General features: G+C 39.0%; 2 protein-coding genes across 6 annotated transcripts; one reads left to right on the forward strand and one right to left on the reverse strand.

The window, feature by feature from the left end:
• Positions 1-47: 47 nt before the first annotated feature.
• CTBS (chitobiase) lies at positions 48-17,263 on the forward strand. Of its 3 annotated transcripts, none has more exons than XM_051624907.1 (8): positions 48-198; positions 577-715; positions 1,667-1,875; positions 2,478-2,649; positions 3,192-3,289; positions 3,912-4,073; positions 5,069-5,292; positions 16,906-17,263. In XM_051624907.1, exons 1-7 carry the CDS (start codon positions 73-75, stop codon positions 5,252-5,254), a joined length of 1,092 nt encoding a protein of 363 aa, XP_051480867.1. In that variant the 5' UTR covers positions 48-72; the 3' UTR covers positions 5,255-5,292; positions 16,906-17,263. The 3 variants fall into 3 exon arrangements, with proteins under 3 accessions (XP_051480867.1, XP_051480866.1, XP_051480868.1); XM_051624906.1 differs by lacking the exon at positions 16,906-17,263 and adding an exon at positions 7,234-7,638; XM_051624908.1 differs by lacking the exon at positions 16,906-17,263 and having other exon boundaries at positions 5,069-7,638.
• On the reverse strand, positions 7,695-24,591 carry SPATA1 (spermatogenesis associated 1). Of its 3 annotated transcripts, none has more exons than XM_051624895.1 (14): positions 24,443-24,591; positions 23,403-23,532; positions 22,414-22,520; positions 19,257-19,374; positions 17,157-17,210; positions 16,735-17,059; positions 16,422-16,625; positions 14,580-14,706; positions 14,360-14,420; positions 13,297-13,414; positions 12,356-12,481; positions 10,342-10,511; positions 8,885-8,983; positions 7,695-8,071 (listed from the first exon to the last, which is right to left on the reverse strand). In XM_051624895.1, exons 2-14 carry the CDS (start codon positions 23,436-23,438, stop codon positions 7,967-7,969), a joined length of 1,650 nt encoding a protein of 549 aa, XP_051480855.1. In that variant the 5' UTR covers positions 23,439-23,532; positions 24,443-24,591; the 3' UTR covers positions 7,695-7,966. The 3 variants fall into 3 exon arrangements, with proteins under 3 accessions (XP_051480855.1, XP_051480854.1, XP_051480856.1); XM_051624894.1 differs by having other exon boundaries at positions 16,377-16,625; XM_051624896.1 differs by lacking the exons at positions 23,403-23,532; positions 24,443-24,591 and having other exon boundaries at positions 19,257-19,402; positions 22,414-22,452.
• Between the last annotated feature and the right edge of the window lie 81 nt (positions 24,592-24,672).

Below are 24,672 nucleotides of genomic sequence, written 5' to 3' on the forward strand. Positions count from 1 at the left end.
CCCGGGCCGCCAGCGGGGCGGAGCTGCCGGGCGGAGCTGCCGGGCCGGCCCCGAGGCGGAAGGGGACCCGCCATGGGGAGGCCGTGGGGCCGGGGGCTGCTGGCGCTGGGCCTCCTGCAGCTGCTGGGCCGCCCCGCTGCCTGCCCCTGCCAGGACCCGCGGCTCTGCCACCCCATCTCCGGCACCCGCGGCTTCGAGGTGCGCGTCCCGCGGGCTCTGGGCCCGCCAGCCCAGCCCAGCCCAGCCCGGCGGGCCCGGGCCCCGGAGGCCGGGCGAGCTGCCCCGGCCGGCAGCGGCTGGAAGCGTGTGGAACGCACCGCTGCCCTGGGCTAATCGTCTGCGCTGAGAGTCCAAACAGATTTTTTAAAAATAGGCACATGCGGTTTGCAGGGAAATGTCAGAACTGCGATAGTTCGGTTTTGCAGCGTGAAGTGGTGACAGAGCTGCTGCGGAGCGGGGAACCGGCGAGGGCAGGGAAGCAGCAAGTCACGCACCTGCTTCAGGGGCATCTGGAAAAGAGTGGTCCTGCTGAGAAGTGTTTGCAGCTCACGAGGGTGCTTCTTACCCTTTTTCCAGGTCTTCGTGTTCGATGTGGGGAAGGATACCTGGAAATCCTATGACTGGTCAAAAATAACAACTGTGGCGGCTTTCGGGGAGTATGACCCTGAGCTCATGTGCTATGCCCACTCCAAGGGCTCCAGGATAGTACTGAAAGGTTGGTTACATTGCGAAAATGCAGGTATTTATGGGATACCCGGATAAGAACATAAGAGGCAGGGCTGTAATACCTTGATGTTTCAGATTCACTTGGATGCAGAGTATTACAGATCAGTAAGAGGATTAATTAATAAGGGGATAAGGCACACAGGACTATAATACTTTGACATTCTGCATGTGCTGGTGTGCAGGGTATTAAAACCAGTGGTGGCTTCTGCTACACTAATAACAACACCATTCCAGTGGCACCTAAATAAAAGTTCTCTTAACGGGGAGGAAGGGAGGAAAGGAAAAGCCTGCAGAAGATACTTATTTGGGTGTTTATTCTGCTTGTTACCCGCAGTACCCAAAAGACAGGGTAACGGAAGGGATTTTAAGTAATTTTTAGTATTTTTCTCTTAAATCAATCCCTCTGTATTATGAGGTGGCTGAGTTTTAAAACATGAATTGGGAACTCTGTGCAGGTACAAATGCTGATTAGAAAGACAAAGTCCATTACAGCTTACATGATGTAATCGAGTCTTGGCTCTGTTGAGGCTAAAATGAAATCCAGGACCTCAATGTGGAAATCCACAAAGGTTAAACATAAAAATATGTTTGTTTAGACAGTGAGACACAGTCTCTTTGCTCTGGAATTAATGAAAGTACAGTGATTTCAAGAAAGGAAGTGGCTCAAAGAATATTAAGCAGAAGTAAGGAGAATAAAATTATAGACAAAGTCCAAAAGGAGCCAAATTTGAAACACCACTGTCTCAAAGAAGCTTCGTAATCTCTGTGGGGGCAAGTTCTCAAAATTATGCTTGTGAAAAAAGTGAATTCCTTTGTATTTTACCAGTATGGGGATTTTTTTTTTTGTGCTTATGTTTGTTGGTGTAGTAAAGACAATCCTTTGCTTCTTACTATTAGTGTGGTGCAGATGCATTTTAACTCTTGAAGGCCTCTTGTCTAGGTGATGTACCTCTTAAGGAAATTGTTGATCCCACTAAAAGAGCAGTGTGGATATCCCAGCAGGTGGACCTTGCAAAAAACCAGTATATGGATGGAATTAACATAGATATAGAGCAAGAAGTTAATGAAACCTCCCCTGAGTTTTATGCATTAACAGAGCTTGTTAAGGAAACTACAGAAGCTTTTCACCGAGAAATACCAGGATCACAGGTAATAACTTCATACAAACATTACATTTGACTTTATGAAATGCAAGGAGTTTTGAGAATGTTGTTTAGCATATCAATATGAAAAATTATGCAGATCTAAAGCATGATATTCTCATGAATAGTTAATTAGGAACACTAGCTATGATATGTTATCATACAAGTCACTCTTTTTGACCTGTATGAATTTAAATGGAAGAAAGGTTTCACTGGGCTTTGTAAATACAATGTTCCTGCCTTGTGTGAGCTGGCAGTTATTAGTATGGCTAAATGAATCTTTGAAGTAGGGCAATCACAGCCTTCTAGTGCAAAAGCTTAGCTGAAGTTTCAAGGATTTGCATCATGCTTCATATTTTTTATCAGATGGTTTTCATATTTTATTTCAATCTCTTCAGTGTTTTGAATTCACTAATAGGGCTGTTCTCTGTTTATTATCTCATGTTTTATCAGCTGAGCACTTTCTCCTGTACTTCACTAGTATCACTGTGTTAAACACTGTGCAACATTTGAGAAATACTGTCTTTAAAAGTTACAGCTTTGTTCTAAAGAGAAAACAAGAGCTCCCAAGTGCCATACACAACACTAACTCGTTCACTTTTCCTTCAGGTAACATTTGATGTGGCTTGGTCTCCAGCGTGCATAGATAAAAGGTGCTACAACTACACTGGGATTGCAGATGCCTGTGACTTCTTATTTGTGATGTCATATGATGAGCAGAGCCAGATCTGGACAGACTGTATTGCAAAAGCCAATGCTCCTTACCTGCAGACTTTAGTTGGTGAGGACAAAACGCCTCTCTAGGAGTCAGAACATTTCACAGGGATATAAAAGATTGCCTTTTCTTAGACAAGCTTTTTGGTTGTATTAATGCTTTTGAGTGTGCTCAAATATGTGTTGTCCTAATGTGAAAAATACAATTTCAGATCCTTATTACACTACAGATGATAGACCTTTAGCAGTTGCGTGTTGCTACTTGTCTGGCCCTCATGATTGCAAAGAACACTTTTGGAATGACAAATGGCAGCCAAAATCAGTGGTGTCTGCCTGGCCTTGCAAAGAACCTGAAACATTTCTCTTCTCCTTGTGAACTGCCACAATGGGCAGCTGGTTTTAGGTGTGAGCAACTAGAGCAGTTACTAGGATCTGAGTAGAGCAAGTCTAGGAGTATGCAGGGGGAAGGTAAAGAGCTTGCTCCTTAGGCTCTGTCTGGAGAGCGTGCCTGCACGTCCTATATTGGCTCTGGCTCTAGATTAGTTCTAAGGATAAAAAGCATAGGGAAATGCAGTAATGCATCTTAATTTTTATTTCCTTCGAAACTAGGATATGAAGAGTACATTTCTATGGGCATTGATCCAAAGAAGCTTGTGATGGGCGTCCCCTGGTATGGCTATGACTATGTCTGCCAAAACTTATCAAAGGTAAGATAAGATTATTCATTTGCAATACTGTTTATTTCTTCCTTGGAAAGAGACAACTAGATTGTGATGATCCTGAATTTGGTTAGGAAACACTGTAATCTGATGGATAAGAGCATAAAGCTGGGACTCAAGACAGGCTTTTGCTTGGCTGATAACTGATGAGCAGCGTGTTACCAAACAAGAGATTTCATCTCTCCCTAGGAAACCGGAATCCCATGATACCCAAGGCACTACAACACCTCTTTACACAGGCACTAAGCTCACTGCTGAAAGACTAGGTGCAACAAACCCGTGACTGTTAAAGCAGTTATAGCAGTTTCTAGATAAATCATGGAGTCTCAAACATTGTAGTTACAAAAAATACAAGACTGAATTAAAAGTGGAAAATATAAGACAGCTGTAGAAGCTGAATGATACCCATCCAATCCTGTATTACTACAGAGTAAACAAAATGTAACTGTTTTAGTTTACTTCTGTCTACACATAGGATGTCTGGCAGATGTACTTGATTTTTGAGACCCTGGTGCCTTTTGTGGCTTTGTTCTTGGCTGTATTGCTATTTTGGAGTTCAATAAATCTGTGTCACATGAAACTCATGGCTTTTCCTTTTTTTTTTTTCCAGGATCATGTCTGTTCCCTCTCCAAAGTGCCTTTCCGTGGGGCTCCTTGCAGTGATGCTGCAGGGCATCAGGTTCCCTACAGAGCAATCATGAAGCAGGTGAACAGTTCCCTTTCAGGGGTGCTATGGGATGAGGTACAGAAGTCTCCATTTTATGAATACAAGGTAAGTGCCTCTTTATAAGAGACCATCTCATGGAGTCCACAATCATGAACCATAGTTCTTTGATTATAAAGTTGTCAGCGTCAGACTCTTCCATTTGTGCTTTGTACTTCTCTTTTCTTGTGTGTAGTAAAGGATGGCTGGATTTCCTCATCTTGAATTTTATTCTGCAAGAGGCATGCAGTGACTGAAGACTACATGAATAATAAAGATCTTTATTGCTTTGCAGTTTTCTTGAGAGATTATATCATGTTAAAAAGGACATTTTAGCACAAAGAAATCTTGTAGCTGCAGCCATCAGTGTTACAGTTACTTTTATCAGTTGATGACTGATCAAAACAAATTCTGAGATGCTTTTAAGTTTTTGTAACTCAGTGGCTTGTGTACGTGTTCTCTTCTGCATTTGGTTTTGACACAGACATAGTGGAGGAGCCCACAAATGTTGGTGCTTACACAAACAACAGTGTCTGCATTTTGTCTTGTTTCTTTAGACGTAATTCTAAGTTCCACATGTAGATGATTAAAAGGCTTGGTATAAGCAATGACCAGGTCAAGGCATCATAATTTTGAGCAAAATTTTATGGCATCCTCTAAAACTCTTTATTGCTGAAAAAAACACTTAATCTCTAACTAAATTAACTTGTTAGGATAGATGATGTACCTGAGATTTTTAGCCATATTTTTAAAAATTATTAAAATACAAATCAGCTAAGTTGTCTAGGGGGAGTTAAAATGTGTCACTGTCTTGTAACTTAGATTCTGCAAGTAAAAAAATAGCCAAGTATTTGACTTGGAATTTTTAATTGTCCTGTGTGAAAAATAATTTGTAAATCAGGAAAGTATAATTATGTAGATCTACATAGCTTGCATATCTCAGTCTTTAGTTGTACTTTTCACTGCATTCAACAGAAAAATGTAATCAGTAGTCAATGAGCTGTAACATATTATGTTTATATAGCTAGGTAGATACTGACAGCAGTGTTTAAATGTTTTTGTAGGATTCTCTTGGTCACTTCCACCAAGTATGGTACGATGACCCTCGCAGCATCTCTCTCAAAGCAGCGTATGTGAAGAATCGAGGTTTAAGGGGCATTGGCATGTGGAATGGAAATAGTCTTGACTATTCCAGGGAGGCTGTAGCAGAACAACAAACTGCAGAAATGTGGCAAGCCCTGACACCATAAGAACTACGTGAACTCATGATGTAGAATGATGGAAATTGGTAATTTTTTTATTCTACTATCATAGATTTTATGTAAATCTAGCATGATTATAAAAACTTTGAGAACTAGCCAAATTCATCATGTTATTTTGTATGCAAAGCCATATAGTCATTCTTCAGAAAGTACAGTGTTGCTTTAGCAATGTTTGTTTTAAAAGACTGCTCATCTTTTCCATTTCTCACAACTACCTTAAGTTGGTTAAAGCTTGAACCCAGTGTGTGGCTGGTAACACATAAGACCAATTGGACACAGGGACAATCTCCTAAGGATGCTTTGCTGAGGCTGCCTGGTGCAGCAAGTGTTCAGTCTGGGGTTGCATGGTGCAGGCTCAGCTTTCTGACTTCCCAGCCCAACCTATATGTTAGCTGAGTCACTCCTGCATCAGATTAAACACAGAATAGTGAGAGACAGAGTGCTGCTTACATGTTGTGTACATGCAGCTTGTTCTTGTTCTTGGTTGTACTTATAGAGATTAAAATATTTTATAGATTTTAAGACGTTACATAACATGAAGTAGTTGCCATACAAATTTTTATCAGACTTGTTGTTAGAAAGGAATATTCAGTAACAGTTTCACTTTGTTTATGTATCATGCAAGTTCCTTAGTTTCAAAAGCCAAAAATCTTGAAATTTATATTGAAGAGGGAATATTAATATGGAGATGACTTGGATTATGTTTTCTTCCATTTCAAACTTGTTTACTTCCTTAAAACGAGAACTCAGAAGCTTTTAAGAACGTTTAAGATTCATTCAGTAGCCTGTTGTTTGGTTTTATGTGGTGTTGCCTCTGAAATAATACAAGGTTATATTTTCTTTCTAGTTCATATTTTTAATAAAATAATTTCCTTAGAGAAATTATGTAATTTTAAAAATACCTGTAGTGATGGAAAGACTGACAGGCATTTACAGGATTTTTTGTTAAACAAAATGCTGTCTTCACTGAAGTTGGTAAAGTGTTGTCTGTTTATGCTTTACTTGTTCCACAACTTAACAGCCCACACTGCTTCTCTGCTTCTCAGAACTGTTTCACAACCAGATTAAAGTGCAGCTGTGCCCTGCTTAAGTGACTTCATTAATTAAACAATTTATTTAATTAGATATATGTAGTCAATTGTGGGTTTGGGTTTTTGTTTGGCTGGTTGGTTTGTTTTTTTCCCTTGCTAAACAAAGAAAACACCTTAGAATAGCATCACCATCATGGCTAGTGAGGAGGAGACTAGACTTCCTGAAAGTTTCTGTGTGATACTATGGGTGATGGAAAGCAGAAGGTGAAACCTAATGTTCTCACATAAAGAAAAAATTCTTTGGAAAAGGAGGGGGGTCTTCACTAGAACTCTGGTCTGTAGGTTTTAGGAGAAACGGATACATTTATTTCACATACAGATTTTTTTTAATTACTATTTATATTCATATGCTAAAATACTGTGAGAGAGATATGTGTGAAACTGAGAGGTCTTCTGGAGCAGATGATCTGACCCAAAAAGCCTAACCAAAAGCCGGATGACTTGATAATAAAACTCTTTCCTGAAACTGTCAAGTATTTTAGTTTATTTTAGTTGAGATTTTTCCAGTAGCTAGCTGCCTGCTCTTGTGTCTTAAATAAAACATAACACTGAAATACAGAATCCAGGATTAAATCCTGAATTGAGCATGAGTGGGTATAGTTTAATTATTAATTTAATACTTTAGCACTAAAATCCTATCTTTAAGACATTTGGAAGTGAGTCCTTTTGAGAGTTGCATAATTTTCTTAATGTATTACTGATTTCCCATGAGTGTTTTGCTTCCAGTAATAAATACAGCCTTGTCAGCTTTTAAGCTGACATTAATTTGTAGCATGTTATTGTTCTGCTTAGTGTAATAACATCTGGTACCAAAAAAGAGGCAAACAGGAAAGCCAGAAAAAATTACTGTCAAGAGGTTTCTGATGACTCTTTCAGAGAGTTGTTATCTAGGCATGTGCATGAGCTTGAACCTGAAGAAAAACAGACTATGAAGTACTGGATGGACCAGGATCATCGGTGCAGCTTGTCCCAAAACCAAGCTTGCCTCTTCTACCAGCTACAGAAGAAGGTTCATATCCATGTGGCTTTCCTAATTAAGAGACGGAACAAAAATGGCTAGAGAAAAAGTAAGATTATCTGAGATTATGTTCATACTTCATAATAATATGGTTGTATGTTGGTAATTTATAGATATGCATACTCATAATGACAAAAATATACTTCAGTAAATAGCTAACTAAAGGATTACTGTTGCTGTAGCTCTATAGAAGATAGGTTTTAATAATTTTCAAAAAAATTAATTTGTTTGCCTGATAATAAAGTTATACGTTTATTTGCTTAGCAGGTATTTTGTTAATAAAATAACATCAGCATACCAATGTGATTTTACAAAATCCCCTAATTTGCACTTTTAAAATAACTTAGCTTTGTTTTAGATGTGTTACTAGGTTAAGCTGTCTGTTTAAGTAGCTTACTAATCTCATAGTGAGATTTAGAAAGTGAGCATCAGTACCTGAGTAGCCTAGTGTGCAAATTCCACATTTATATAGTTGATATCTTTTTACAAGATAACTTCAGGAACATACTAACAAATGCTCTGAAATTCTGAGCTTCTATATACATTGCAGAGCTCCTGTAGACTACGCATGTTAAAAGTCACATCATCCTCTTAAATTCTTGATTTTCTGGACTGGAGAACAAAAGCTGAATGAATCTTCTTCTGTGCCAGTTCTGCTCTCAGTGCTCGTGAATCAGATGCTGCTTGCTTTCTCATCTGCAGAAGAACCAGCAATTTAAAGAATTGCAATTTAAGGAAGTTTTTGGAATTAACATGCATGAGGGTTTATATGCATCAGACTGACTTTTATATAGGATGGCTGAATACAGGATACATCTTCCATCTTCACAATTTTAACTGTATAATTAGATAGCCTAGTTCTAGCACCGCTTTCTTCTGTATTTTGCCTTGGTGTTTTAAACACAGCTGTGAAATTAATTGTCCTTTCCACTCCTTGCTATACAGTGGCAGAGGCATAATGAGCACATCCACCCTAGATTGAGTACATCACCCCAGTACACAGGGGCAATCTCTGTGATGTAGAAGGCTCCTGATTCAAGCATTCAGAGCTGAAAAGCTGTCCAGTGTGAAGGCCTATACCATCATCTTCCTTCCAAAGGGAGCCATAGGCAGCACTGGTATGGAATAAAGCAGATTGAGAGAACTGCCATCTGCTTGGAAAGCCATTCTCTTTTCTTTTTTTTCCTTTATACCAATTGGTTTTCTTTTTTTGTCTTAGCCGTGGTCTCCTGCTGATCAGTGTGTCACCAAGTATGTTCCTTCCACCACCCTCTGAGTAAAATGGGAATATTAGGAAAGAGATTGTAAAGCTTACCTAACAGTACCTTGAAAAATCCAAGTTGCCTTAATGTCATACATTCAAAAATCATCTAATAACCTGGTTGTCCTGGAGTAATATGTCTGACGTGATAAAGTTACAATGACAACTAACACCATAAAAGCAACAGCATAAACAAAGTTTTTTTATACATAATAACATTTTACTCTTCTAATTAAAAGGCAGAGTACCTTAATTTCTATTATGAGTTTCATTTTTTTATCATCCAACTTCCTCCTCAGCTGATCCAGTTCATGCTGCACTGCAGTAATCCGGATGATTGTGTAATTCTGTATGAAACAACAACAAAACTTTAAGAGCAGCATTAATGCGTCTCTTCTTTCATTGGGCGTTGCTTCACCACTCAGAAACAATCCTCCTAACTCTTTCCAGCTAACTCCCCTACTTTCTTCCAGGCCTTAATGTGTGCTGGGCTGTCTCTGGTCTGTAAGCAGTCTACTCTCCAAGAGAGGGCAGCTGCCTTCTTCTGCCAGCCCTTCAGCTGGGTGCAGCAGTAGCTGTAGGTGGGGCCAATCTTTGAATTAACCGGTAAAACTGAAATTCATGTTTTCAAAAATGTAGGTTCTGATGGTACTCAGCTCGTGTAAGTTGGCCATGGTCCCTTGAAGTCAGTAAGGCAGAGGGGTGGGTGTGTATGTGGTAAGCTCTTGCTGTACCAATCCTTAAAAAATGCTATTCAAGAGCCAGCTGAAGCAATAAAGTTGCCCATACAAGGAGTCATTAAGTGGTATCTACAGCCTCTCATCTCTGAGCTGCTGCTGTAAGAGGCTCTCCCCACCCAGGGGTGTAGCTGCCTGCATACAAGGGTCCAAGTCCCAGCTCTGACACCATACAGCTGTGTAACCTTGCCTCAGACCACTGAGAAAGCATGGAAGGTACGCAGTCATGCAGGAAAAAACAGGCAGGGCCCTCAGACTAGGTGGAGACTACTGAGAAATCACCATGTCACTGGGTTGAGTCACCAGCGAGGATAAAGCTGGTGGGAGAAGGGAAGGGAAACCAGCATCACTGGGATCTGTTCCCCAGGGCCCAACTCTTCCCATCTGATGCCTGCCAGGCCAGCACGTAGCTTACAAGGGGTGGAGGCCATACTTGTGTTAGCCTAATAACTCATTAAATCCTAGTTATCTTCTCTGTGTGATAGCCAATAATAACTGCTGCATGTTAAGTTGTACCTACCCAGAGAAACCCATAACAACCCAAACAGATATCCCCCCCCCAAAGGAGCAATAACATATCTGAACATAGCTAGTAACATAATGTAATATCAAACCTGTTAATATTTTCAAATTGCAGTTATTTATATTAAGATAGCTCAAATTATACACATTTGTCTATAACATACACTCTCAGTGTACATACACTCTCCCACTTTTCAGATAAAAAGGGACATACTTTTTTTCAGTCTAGCTTCAGATTTGCCAACAGACTCACTTCAATTAATGCATTTAGAAAAACAGAAGATGGAACTATTGTGAAAGATATTTTCCTTTTTATCTTTTTTTAAAGTCATCTCTGAACATCCCATAATCTTGTATTTTATATATTAAAAAAACCCCAAACACCAAAACCAACAAGCTATGTAAAAACAGATATTAAAAAGAGATTAAATAATACAAGCAAGTACCTTGGAGTCTGTCCTGTTGTTTGGTCGTTTCTGGCCATCTCTGGCTTCCAATTGCAAGAGTAATTTCTGGTGGTAACGCTCTAGATCTTGTAGCAGTTTGTTTAAAGTGTCCTCCAGTGAAGCTGTAGCTTTCTTAGTTTCAAAGTACTTCTTTTTCCATTCTTCACGAACTACACAGGAAAACAGTAAAACCGTTTGGTCTTGTTCACCTTATCATAAGGTCTCTTGAAGACAGTAATGACCAGCTGATCTCACAAGATTCAGTTGGCTAATGCACACATGAAAACATGGCAGTAGGTTTGGGGTTTTTTTAAGCAATTAGTGAAAAATCTTCATTAAAATTACGTTCACTGTAACTGCAACTGCATTTTCACACAATCACCTGCAACAAAAGCTTTGTTCACCAAGACACAACACAAGGTCCAAACCCTAGAGTTCGTTCAGCCTGGCTCTTCTGCAGGTTTCAGCTGCATGGTAAGTGCTGCAGACCCTCTGCAGACTCTCTGCAAACTGGCAAGCACACCAGAGCCTGAGGGCCACAGCTGTACTGTGGCAGAATATATAGCACTGTAGATTCATACAAAATTTGAGCTCTGCAGGGCCAGAGGTTCTTGAACTGCTTAGTTTTATACAGAAGTCCCAAGGAAACAAGTTACTTACCTTTACACTCAACTACGATTCCTCCTGTGTTGTTAATGTGCCATCCACAGCTGGCACAAGCCCCCATATCTCATGTGGCAGTCGTATGGCCACATTTGTCCACTAGTCTGCAAATTGTCTTAAGCAATTCCTTCTTTCAAGGGCTATTTTAGGAAATAGGACAACTGCTTCTCAGAAACTTAACAAAAAGAACCCAGCTGCTGGAGAACTGTATGGTATGTAACTGAGAGTGCCTGTCAGCATAGCAGTCTCAGGAGGGTGTTACAGACTGGATTGCTGCTCCTATGGAATACACACTTCCCTTCACACCTTGAGAGACATGTCTGCAAATGCACTTACTTACACAAGTCTACAGGTCTGATAAAAATCATTCAGAGGTAGAGATGCTAGAGAAGTGTTTGAATCCTTGCAAAATAACCTTTATTTTACCTAGCTGGACAACATAATTTAAGACAATGCAGGAGCCATTTAGGGCTTATCTCAGTGGAGTAAATCAGCTTGCTTTGCATCTCCATGCTACTACAGGTTCACTGCTTCAAGTACCCAAGTTTGTTTGTTTTTTTGAATACAACTTCACCATTCCACAGAGCACAGTGTAGCCAGTCCTTAGAGATTAACTGGAAGAATTGGCTTGTCCTCTTTCAACAAAACCACAAATAGCAGTTGAGACTCCTATTGGTTTATCTGTATTTAAGTACAAAGCCAATACTCTCAAAACATGAAAGTGATTAAGCCTCATTTCTGTGTAACTGAAATGTGACTTAGGTAGGATAGTTTATGTATAAACTTGAAAATAATTTTACTAAGTGAATTTGGGTGGGATTTCAATCAGATTTTTACCTTGTTAAAAAACACCGTTTGTCAAGCTTGTCACAACAGGCTTGTAACTTCCATGCCACCAGCTGAACAGCATTAGATAGGAGTAGATAGGAGGAGCAAAATGCATTACTCTGGCAATTTAACTAGAAGCCAGGTCAACCCAGTAAAAGCCTCTGTAAGCACCAGCTAAGGCAGGTTTAGAAGATGTCGGCTGCCCTGGGCCTCAACAAGCAAAGAGATCTGCAGCAACTACTGGGGCACTGTACATACATGGGACACAACCATGTCCACAAACCCAAGTTTATAAAAGCCAGGATAGTTAGAGATCTATAAGAATGCCACAAAAACCAGAAGGAAACATTGCAACCTTGAATCATTCCAGCGTGCTGTTACACAAATCAGCCCTCTTGGAGCTACTGGTTAGCAAACTGCTCTCTCTGTAATTATGATCAATGAAGAGAAGACAAGCATTTTCACACTGGTTTCAGTGTCATTTCTCAATCATTCCAAATTCCAGAATAAATTAATTGTGTACCGTGGTATCGCGACAGCTTATTTTGTTCCAGTAGCCCTTTAGCTTTTTTGATTAGTTCTTCCCTAGTTTTTTCCATGTGCCTTCTGTCTTTCTTCATTTGTTGCAGTTGTTCTACCATCTTGTTTTCTAAAGAAATTAAAATTATATTTAGCAAGCATCTGGATACCATAAGGAGGAATGCTCAATCAAGATATTTGTAATGAACCCATGATAAAACATGCCAAAACCACTGTTAAAACAGACAGTAGAAATTCCCTTAATTTAATAAAGTATCTATATCTTTTCAAAATGGCTGGTGTATTAGCCTAAAGGGAGAAATCCAGCATGCATCCAGGCACTCACACATACACACCTAAGTAAACACCCTTTTATATGCCCAGGCAATGTATCACTACAACTACATACTTAAGATAGATATACACTGCATACACTAAAAACTCTTGCCACGTAAGCCCAAAAAGCCTCCAAAAGTCTATTTTGTGCTCGAAATACTTTGTGATATAAACTGTAGGAAAATCTCGCCTTAAACTCCAGCTGGTCATTGGCAGGATATCTCTGACTTTCACTAGTCTGCAACAACAAACAGGCCCATAACTTACCTTCTCAGTAGCCTCCTCCTCCATCACAGCAAAGGATTCTCAGTAATACTACTAGAGGTTTTCTTTACTACACTCTCACTTGAGCCAACAGTATTTCATCCAGTTTCCCTCCTTTTATCCTTCCATCCCCAAGTCCACAAGCTGGGTTTTCTAGCAGTGGGAACCTGCCACACTGTGAACAGCCCATACAATTACAATTGCCTAGAATTTTCCAACCACAAATGAGAATTTGTAACACTACTGAGAATGAATGTATGTACAAATTCTTTCATAAAGTAGGTATTTTTGTCTTCATTAACTATTCAGTCTTGACTAAACGTTCACTGCCCTGCATATACTCACTTGCTGCCTGAATTGCAGGAACTTGAGCTGGATTGACAGAAAGTGCCAGAAAAGGTGGACTAGGAGGCAAAATATATTCTTTTGAACAAGCAGGATAATTTTGCTTCTTCTCATCCGCCTGTGAAAAGACACACCTATAAGTACATAACTCGTGATCTTGAACAGTTACATTAGACACGTACCCTGAAAACAGCCTTCAGGAGGGCTGAATTTGAATTCTGCATAAAAGCTTTTTTTATTCTGTTGCCAGTACAAATTATCAGTAAATCACAAACAGCTGGGCCTCTGCAAGTAAAATCTGAACACTTCCATGGCAGACAACACACAGACAAAAATGCAGACTATTGCTAATTGTTCTTGTCCATGTCTATAATCCCACTTTGTTACTGGCCCTCCTGTGCAAGAGCAGGAATAATGGGCTTTAAAACTGCCACCTGGTTCATTGCTTACAAAGTCTGGACCATCAGCTTCTAAACTAAACTTTGTAACAGCGGATTTACAATTTCATTATTATTTTCACAAGACTCCACTGCAATCACTTCTGCACAAGAGCTCACAAGCAACAGTAAGAGCTATTGTGCTGTACGATAACACGTGAGTGCTGAGTCTTCCTAAATATGTTCTTATTTTGATACTATGACTATATCATATATGTTTTAAAAGGTTTTATCGTTTCCATCAGAAGTTTTGCTTAGCTTGAGAGAAGACAAATTAATTCCATAGGAAATATGAAATTACAAAAAAGTCACCAAAAAGCCCAATAAAATGTTACTGTCAAGAAACCGTAAAAAATTTCAGCAAACATTAATAAGACTGAGATAGTTATTGTATTTGTAGTTCCTGCTAAATTATAACCAGAGCCATAATTTCAGATTATTTCATTGTTCAGAAATTTAGTTGATTTTTCATTAGCAATTCTGCTAAGTAGCAGTGCTCAATTACTCTCAAATTCACATTTGAATATTTCGTATTTCTAATTATTTACCTGCCTTATAAAATTAGAGCATTACTAGGTGGAGGACTATATTTATTGCTCAAGAATATGTTACTTTAAAAAACACACCTGATTATCCAGTGTTTCACCAGGATCAGCTATAAACTTGCTCGTTCTGCATTGCTGCAAGCTAAAGATAAAATCAAAGAAGCAAGTGAAAATTCATGGAATGAAACGGGGGGGGTTTCCCCCTATTTATTTTTTTTTTATTTATTTGGAGTCTGTAAAATAAGTTTCCAGCTATGAATTAATATTATCCATTATTTTAGCTGAATCATTATTTACTAACCTTTGTTTTTTGTGTACATCTTCTGTGGTTTGGTCTTCCATTATTTGAAGAATTCCAGCATTCTCTGTTCTGTCTCTTCGTAGTTTGGTATCATTCTGGGGATCATTATTTTCTATGTTTGTTAGTTCTGTGACAGGATAGTGATAATGAAAATATGTAGATTACACTCTCAAAATTTCAGGTTGTTTTGACTGTCAGTGCCTGGACTTTCCAATCTGCCTTAGAAATTCAGTGAATCAATCCAATAAATAACATTATCTCTTGGGTTTGGAAATGTTGTGTGAAAAAAAAACAGAAGAAAGAATTAAAGAAAAAAAGGTATTTTTGCTTTGAGGACTTGTATCTAATTCTGGTAACTAGGACAGGAAACATTACCACATATAAGGAAACCACTCGATTACTTCACCTTCCCTAAAATAAATATATATCTAACACTTTCTGCCTTTCAGAGACTGAAGATCCCCTACAAACTGGAGCCAGCAAAGAGAGAGCAAAATGTTTTGTGTTTAAATATTAATGTATAAATAAAATATAAATGATAAATATTTCAAACAAAATTGATGACAGACTTTACCCTTTACTATTTTAAAATCCTACATCCTTTAACATAAAGTTATGGAAAACTTTTCAGTTATATTTTTACATATAAATATTTGGAAATGAAGCAGTCTCATACTTAGTATCAGTTAACTTGATGATGGAGGGCCAAAGCTACTATTTTTGACATATTACGATTGGAAAATAAAATTACTGAAAAGTCATCCATGAAAGCCTTTTCTAATACACTCTCCAGACACATCTCAAGGAATACAAGATCCACTTTTTTTAAAGTTTCCTTACTGAAAGTACTGGATAACCAGAAAATAATTCTAACTGAAATCTGTGAGGTGCCCATACCTATGAAAAATTTAATGTTGCCTCTTTTAGTAATTACTCATGAAAAATGTCCAATAAAATAAAGGTCACTTTTTTATATTAACTGTAAAATTCTACTCAAATATTAAAACTTGTCATTCAAAAGTATTTGCTCAGGAACAACGTATAGTATCATTTTGATACTAACATAGCAATAGTCATTGAAATCCAATTTAAATGTGTCAGTAATTTCTTCCTTGGTAATCACTACAAACTTAGGAATATTAAGAACATTCAGGAACTCAGTGGTCCTCAATATCAAGAAGATATTCCATTTTAAAGGAAGTAGTAGTTAACAGATCTCTTCCAAACAACATTCTCTATTTCAGCACAGAACTGTTAACTAGTTAATGTGTGCTTTAAACCCCTCCATACTTTTGTACTATTTTGAGCTTAGTCTGCTCAAACCATTCTCTCACCTCGCAGCTTTAGTGAGGCCACTGTTCAATAGCATATAAACAAACATTATACAGGAGGGAGGGGAGGAAACACTTCAGTAGTAATGTAGCCATGAATAAGATGACAATGAAAGTTGAAGTGACTAAATGCTTTCCCTGATATACTGATAACAAGATTTTTTTTTTCATTTAAAATGTTTTTTAAGTTATGGGATCGTTATCATCCTATCTTTACAGCAGCTACTTAGTAATGTTTTTCATATAAACAAGATCAGGCAAATGCATCAACTACAGTAAAGTTTTTCCCTGTATCAGTACACAGTGACAAAGCTCTTTGAAAGGTATTATTGAAAAAATTAGAATACTGCTCTGATATCAATATTTCCACTCAATCTTTAACTATAGATCTCTTAAAACTTAGCTTTACTCTGCCACCTCTCTAAAATCCATGCTGTAGCAAAAAGATTACAATGAACAGTTGTACCCTTTTGATGCTTAATGTGATTTGGGGGTGTCTGGTTATTCTGACCTTGTTCATCACTACAGTTTACATGAAGAGTAAGAGCAGTTCCTTTGGCTTTGTCATTCCACTTAGGAGTGTTCTGCTCTTTTTGATCTTGGCTGAGATGATTCTGCTGAGAGGTTGGTAATACCACATCACTCTTTCCAGACTCCCAGTCTGCAGCATTTGAGTGACTTGTTGTGGAAAGAGATCCACTGGATCCATTTTGATCTGCAAAATAATTGATATTATAAAACAGAAATATTATTTTATTGTAAATGTTAACCATAATATTTATACTTCTGCATCATCCTCTTTCACTACATTGCTTTAAACTTACGCTTTTCTCCAAACTGTATCTGTTTTTCTTGAATCCTGTTGTTATGGTGTTGCTTTGTGTGCAAAACTGGAACAGGTTCTTTCACACCCCATTCCCCAGGACTGTGCACTTCCTGATTTTCTAGCTGATGATTGCTTTGTTTGCTTCCTAAAAAATATTTGCTTTTTTCAGGTTTGTGCTGGGGAAGACTGGATAATCTTGATCCATGACCCAACTTATTAGCTTCTGCATTTAAGTGATGTCTTTGTTGAGTTGATGATGATAATGGATAAACATCTTCAAAGTATTCCACTCCAAGTAATAAATATAATTCAGGATAAAGTGCCTAAAATATGCAGTACATTCATTAGAAGGACAAAAGAGGAAATGTAAAATGCAAAAAGTTTCTGAATATGATACCTTAAAAACTATTCAATACATACATAAGGAGGAGCAAATGACTTCAGTTCCAGTTCTGTTTCTTGCTTTGCTTTCACCTTGGAAGATAAGGAATGGAAGCGTAACCAATAAAATACGTCTTTATCAACAATGTTGCATATCACTTAACTTCTGTATTCTATCATCATCTTTACATACTACATTTTGTCATAACCAGCACTATCTTCTGTAATGGCCTCATGGGTAGAAGGATTATAGACTATTATTCTGGTTTCTGACATGGCACTGAAACTTGGTCTATTTTTCTGAATCTCCATCAGACCCACAGGAGTACATGGATGTACTGAATAATACTTTTTTTATCCTTTGCACTTTCTCTTATGGTTCAAAGGACCTGATCTAACAGTCACAGCAGAAGAAAGTCTTCAACTTTCTTTACCAAAAGTTCTTCAAGCTGACACTAAATACAGAGTCTCACATAATTTTCTCTGATCACTAATACAATACTGCAAAATGTTTAATGCATACATAAAAAACATTACTCTCCTATGTCTTCCTGTATTTCTTGTTTTTCTTGCTATTCTCTGTGTTGCATGCACTTTCAGATTTCAACATTCAACTTAAAAACAAAGTCCAAGATAATCAACATATTATTTGAAATATGTGCTCCAACAGGGAAAAAACGTAAATCTGAGCTTACATTTAAATCATGAAATTGAACCAAACATGGAGCCAAATTCTATTCTCAGTAACAGCCAGGCAATGCCACTGATACACTGCTACAGACACAGGCTGTATGCAAGAAAAGGAAGAGGAATTTAACACAATTTTGTGTTATGTTTATTTTTCATATAATTACCCATACTTGCCAGTAAGGTACAGCTCTTATTACTGCTGACATTGTTACTGTTGTGAAACAGAAGACTGGGGGGAAAAACCCACTCAACAAATATTTGATCATGGAGATGTAATTCAATGAGGTTACCATGACCCTAAACAACAAATAAAGCAGTTAGTTGATTTATTGCTTTACACTTTGTCATAAAGTTAAACAAGCAACAGTCAATAACCTAAATTAAAATTACATCTTTAATTTGTCACTAAAAATCTTAACTTGTGTCTACCAAGATCTTGAATTCTCTGTTAAAGCAAAATATTTTATTAAGTTTACGACACTCTAGAGGAAGCTGGAAAATGTATCCATTTATCTCAGAAGTAGCATTGGGGAAGAAAATATACCATCTTACCTGTTATCATCCAGTTAAAAAGACCTGAGTTCTTTGAAGACATATGCACATTTTCAGATTTAGGTTGTGTCACAGTCTTTAAGTTTCTCTTCATGTTTTTCCACCTAGCTTTTGCATATTGCTTACTATCTTCTGTGAGAATAATTTTAGTGGTAACTCAACTACAAATGAAATAAAGAATGGCACCAAATTTCCAGCTTGTAATTAATTTCGAAATCCATGAGAAACAGGTGAAATGAGAGGTGAAAAGTATCCTATACTTACATACATGACTTAAGTCTTCATGTGTTACAAGAACAAACTTGTTGGACTGATTTTCAAGTCTATTTAGCTATAGTTTGTAAGATACAACTATACAGAGAAACAATATGAGGAACACTTATGATTCAGAGAAGTATGTTTTATTACATACATTTCAGGCTGTATTACTGGACTAATTAGTGGAACACAAATGTACATCCAGAGAAGCTTTCATTCAGAAACTGATCTTCTAAAGACTTTTGGGCAGATCACAGCAGCAACCATAAGAGGAACTCTGACTTAGTGAGTTTCCATTGCAAATTCTTCAACTGCCAGATTCCCAACCACGTGCTGGTAATTACGATCTTAGGGGGATTTTTACTTTTTTTAACACAACCAGATCTGTCATATTTAATCCACTGACTTATCAAAACTAGCATCTTTTCACTGGATGGCAGTCCAGCTGTGCCTTTGTATTTAGGAAAGCAAATGTGTTCTGACAAGAGCTTATGCTCCAGCATGGTTAAAAGAAATGCTAACAGTGTCCCATAAATTATCTCTGTTTTTCCTGTGATGTTATCTAATCTGTAGGAATTAAATCTGTTATTTACATTATAAAGCAGAAGAGCACTAAAGAAAAAAAAAAAATTAACTTACCACTGCTAGTTTTTTCCCAATGCATTTTAAAAACTTGAATTTATCTGCAACTGCAACTCCACCCAAGTACTCTCCAAGCTTCTCCCGTAGCACTCTTAATGTGATGTGAGGAGATACCCTAAGAATGTTGTTATTCATTAATACATCTGTAAGATCAAATAATGATGTCTAGTTAGTAAGAGGGGGAAGACAATGCTGTATACGTGCTGGCTTGCATGGACAGGATGACCAAAAATGGGAACTCTGTCCTAGAACTGAACCTAATTACGTACTGGCCAGAGAGCCTTGGCGTGGCAGAGTCAGAACTTTGCTATCACATTACACTACACTGCACTACACGGGCTGTCATGACATTAACTAGCAATATTTATATTTTAGGAGTTCCATACAAAGGGAGAATATAAAAGCAGCTGAAATTTGAAAACAACTCCTTTAGAATGCTCTTGCTCATCTGCAGATGAATAACGAAACCATTGGAAACTCCAATTGTGCATTTCGGTATAGGTGACAAAGTTCCAGGAGGCCAGTCCAGCACTGTGGGACATACCCCTTCAAGCACTAAGGGCTAGAGGGGATTCATCACTGCTCACTTTAAGTAGCAGGCACATTCCTTTCATTTGGTCTTCTCCCACACAGTCACAATTGGGTGTGTGCATGCATACATGCAAATGTATTTTAAATCAAAACCAAACACTGCAGTGTAAACATTTCCACCATAGTTTGAGTATGAGAAAGCTGATGCAAACAGGAATTACATCATTTAATGTACTGATGCAAACTATGCAAATGTTGCAGTAATAAGATCAGTATAAAAATCACTATAGAATAAAAAGCATCTCTGCAGAAAAAAAGCAAATGTGCAGGAGGCACACAAAAGCTCTGCAGGACAACATATACAATTTTAATTGCTCCTGTGCTGTCCCATAAAATAAACTTGGGAACAAATTCAGGCCTGAGACTGTTAATCACCCATGCTGATTAAGTTTTAGCATAGCACCTAGCAAGATTTTGGCCCAAGTAGCTATCACTGTTCAAGCAATGCACAGCTTGGAGGACAGCACCTGCCATTCTCAGTAAACAGTACAGACGTGCCATCCCTGCACCTTGGACAGGTCCCCAACATTAACCTGTCAGGGTTTGTTTGTACTTTCCAGCAGCCCAATATGCCTTCATTTCACATTCTAGGTATGCAAAAACACCCTCAGCTTCATCTCCTGAACAGAGTACTTCAGTGGGCTACGTTGCTCTCTTGCACTACTTCAAACACCCTGGACTTTGAGGATCCCCCTCAAGATCATCAATCTGCCTTAAGGGCACAGGCATGCAGCAAACCAAAGTCTGCAGAGGGGACACATCTAGGCCACACTGCTTGGTCCCTGTACCTTTAGTTCCTGTTTATTTCGTCCCCAGCCATTTTTTGCCCACACTCACTACAGATACTAGCCCTAAAGTTATTCATTTCAAATGTATAAAGAAATATGCGAAGGATGGATAGATAATTCAGTACATGTCCTTCCAAGGCCTTATGCGAGAACAGAGATGATCTATAATTCAAATACCTTGCCTTCACTATAATTTCTTCAAGCTGATGTCTCAGAGAAAACATATCCCTTGAATGGTCTTCAGAAACCAAATAAATGCAAGCTCTTTCAGAGGCAATTCTGACACGGCACATCCTTCACTGATAATGCCTGCCCAAAGCAGCAAGAAAATCTAAATCTAAGGCATTTATGAGCAGCAAGGAAAACATCTATGTAACTACAATGCATCCTGGGAGAAAATGATACAGGTATATTGAGCCTGAGATATAGGGCAGAAAATTTTCTGTAAATTATTTGCCAGTGCAGCTGCTTGGAACATATAATAATAGATTTTTACTTGTTGGCACTGGCCAGCAGAAGACTAGTTACATCCGAGTCATTTGCTCCAGGGTGTTCCTTTAAAAGTAATGCAAACTAGAGTTCACTAGAACTGTCCCATCTGGAACAAAAGCATGGCTTCTGTGGTGAGGAATAAGGAAGAAATAAAAGATCCCAGGGGCTGAGAAATCATGCTCATGGGAACAAGAACTCAGGGCCATAGACAATTATGCACTTAATTTCATGAATGGAAGCAGCCTGTCCTTAGACCCAGGGATCCTTGGTTAAGCTCACTCAGACAGTACCAGGATTGTCACAATGACTGGACAGTGCTACCAACAATGGCCAAACAGCATCAGTATCAGCAAGGCTGCCTTGCCCTCCCCTGGATTATAAGTTTTGTAAGATATTTCTTTGCTTTTGAAGACAGTGATACACTAGCTGGGTGCTAGTTATTGCCAATGTGAATGTACTGCAGCATTGCATAGTACTCATAGAATAATTAATTAGCAATTAAGACTCATTAGCAAGCAACAAATACACAGGTAGATATAAATCCACTGAAGTAAGTGGGAATCCTAATTTAAATTGATGCCTCAGAATTGAGCCTTGGTGAAATAAATTTACACTAGAGAACAGAGGGCAGTGACAGACGACCAAACACATGGCATGAAGTAACCACTCTAGCCATGTATTTTGCACCTCTGCTGGAGACTAGAACAACAAACACAATGAATGCCTGCACTTATTTCCTCTGGTTTTGAGCAGCCTTTCAACAAAGGAAGCTGTGAGAATGAATACATTCTGTCCTACAAATGGTGGTTGCGTGGGCTGTAATGCTTCCCCTTGAGAAATACGGTTTAAGCTCACACGTTGGTCTGTGAGAGAGCTCAGATCACTATATCCCTGTTCCTGGGAACTGACAGGCTATCCCATCTGCATCAAGCCACTCTGTCTTGAAGCTGGCCCATTGCTGAAAAGTATTCAAAATTTTGATAATCAGTCTCAAGGAGACAAAAAATATTGTGATTTTACAGCATATATTATTCTGCAGGAATACTAGCAGTGCTCCAGAAGTGCATTTCAACTGTCTACAAGAAGGGCTGCAACAGAGCTAAACCTGACATAGTCCAAATAAACATGAACAGTAGTCACGGGCACCACCTGCCCTCCAGAAATTAGAGAATAAATTTCTTCTGACAGACATAATTATGCTCTGTAAAGCAACAGCTGAACTAATCGACTGAAGGACAATGCAAAGGACCTATTGTGTACGTAAGACCTAAGACTATACTCACCTTATAAATCCGGCTGAGATGAATTTGCTACTAAGAGCTACAGGAACTGTATTCAGCTTGAAGTTCCACAATTCTTCTGGGACATAAAAAACATGGAGCTCCACCAACTAAATAAAGAACAGATGATCACTACTGTAGCTATATTATAACCCTCTTCCCACAGACTTTGTTTTGCTTTGGTGGCCTTTCAGTTTCTAGAGGAAGGAATGGTTTCTTTGATGTAAGCACATGGACTGTAAGAGTGAGGCTCTATCTGACAATGATGACTAGATAGTGAGATCAGCAATAAGCAGAGCAATTTGTGACTGAATGCCAGCTGGCAGCATCAAAAAAGGTCACAACAGACAAGCTCAACAATGGAAATGAGAGAAAAGAGAGCCTGTTCTACTGCTCTGTGCCACTGTAACTGCAATAGAAAGAGCTAAGCAAAAACAATTCATACTCTGGAGTGTCTCATGGTTACAAGAATACTTTGGCTGAAATCCTACCTTTGTTAATCTCATTAAAAATGCAAAGCCCTGAAAGCTTGATCCAAACAGCACCACAACTTGACCTTGCTAGCAAGAGAAAAAATTCAATGTTTCTGACAGTTGTTAATAATATTAGCTACAGAAATGTTCCTGGCAATGTCTGCAAAAAGAATAACTAAGCTTGCCCTGAGCAACGTTCATTTAGATTGTGTTCAAACCTGTGGTAGCTGTGGGACTGTTAGCTTCTATTATTTTTAGTGCAAATCAGATGGCATTGACAAGGACAATACACTGCTCTGTAACTACAAGCCATTCAAATAAGCTATATTAAATAGCTCTGCAGTTGTTGAGTTACTAAATAAATACTAGAAAATAATGCTTACTAAATATATACTATGTTAAAAGAACATGGTTTTTTGCCTCTCAGGTCTCCTAGAAACAGTGCAGTGTCACTTATTATTTTTTACTTTTATTTGTGAAATCTAAAAAACCTCAATGGAAAAGTATAAAAACTCTCACCTGTGATGTCCGAGGTCTCATTTGACTTAACAGCATGTTGGTCCCTGCAGTTGATCACAGTAAAGGCCAGGTGGGCTTTCTAATTTTCTTTTTGGTCAGATCATTCTTTAAGAGTGAGTTTCTTCACAATCTGTTACAAGACAAGTTACTCCATTAAAATCCTTCATTTTCATTTATTGTTCTTCTTTCCATTTCTGAAAATGAAAAAATAGTTTCTGTGCTGAGGCAGAAAGCTTGGAGCTAACTGCAGACAAAGAGACTCAACAACACCTTCAACACATACATCACCTAAGTAACTGGGGGCATTGCTAAATCACAGCCCTGCAGCTCTCAGAGATCTGCCCTGGAGTATTTCCTCTTCATATTTTCTCCCCTTTTCTAAAAATATTTTGATTGTCCAGAATTTTCTACACAATGGGAATGTCTTCCGAAAGGCACAGACCTCAATCCCCACAGATGTTTCTGGCAGCACCTGGGTTTCTCAGTGATGAAGGGACCGTTCCTGTGCGCTGCAGCCGAGCCGCAGGCACGGCACGGTGCGCCAGCCGAACCCAGCATTCCGAGGAAACCTGACTGTGCCAGGTCACCCTGTCAGAAACATCTTTTCATAAACCATGAACCATGGTTCTGCTAACCTTGTTGTAACTTTCTTCAGTGCTGTCCCCCTGAAGGCTCTCCCAGCACCTCCAGGGTTACACACTCCCGGCCTGGGCCTGCCGCACGCCCCTGCTGCTCTCCCGGTCATCTCCGCAGCTCTACCTCCTACCCCTGGTACTTCGCATTCACCTTCTCGAGCGCAAGTGACCAGACCTTCCCGATGACCTTCCATGTCTCACCCTGGTTCTGTGTGGTGGAATTAAGATTTCCTCCTGCCAGTGGGAAGCAGCTACTTAAAAGGTCCCATGTCTTCACATCCTCTTCACAATTACACCACCACAAGTGCTCATGAATGACCCAACATCCCATCCCCTCTCCAGTTACTCCCAACTACAGACGCAGCAGCTCACAGCACGTGCCCGTCAGTCCCTGCAGACACGCACGATGTTGCACTTCGCGTTACATGTCACCCCGCGCCATTACTCCCCGCTTCATGGCCATTCCTGGACACTTCCTGCAGGAAACACCCATCTCCTCTAGACTGTAGTCAAGACCCAAACATGCCGGCAAGAGCAGAATGAGGAACGTGGTTCATGACATCTCAAAATGATAACAATAACAAACAGCAGCCTCCGCAGCCGCCACCGCCGGCGCCCCCGCAGCGCCCCCCGCG

The sequence above is a fragment of the Apus apus genome, chromosome 7 (genome assembly GCF_020740795.1).
Source record: "Apus apus isolate bApuApu2 chromosome 7, bApuApu2.pri.cur, whole genome shotgun sequence".
Lineage (NCBI taxonomy): Eukaryota > Metazoa > Chordata > Aves > Apodiformes > Apodidae > Apus > Apus apus.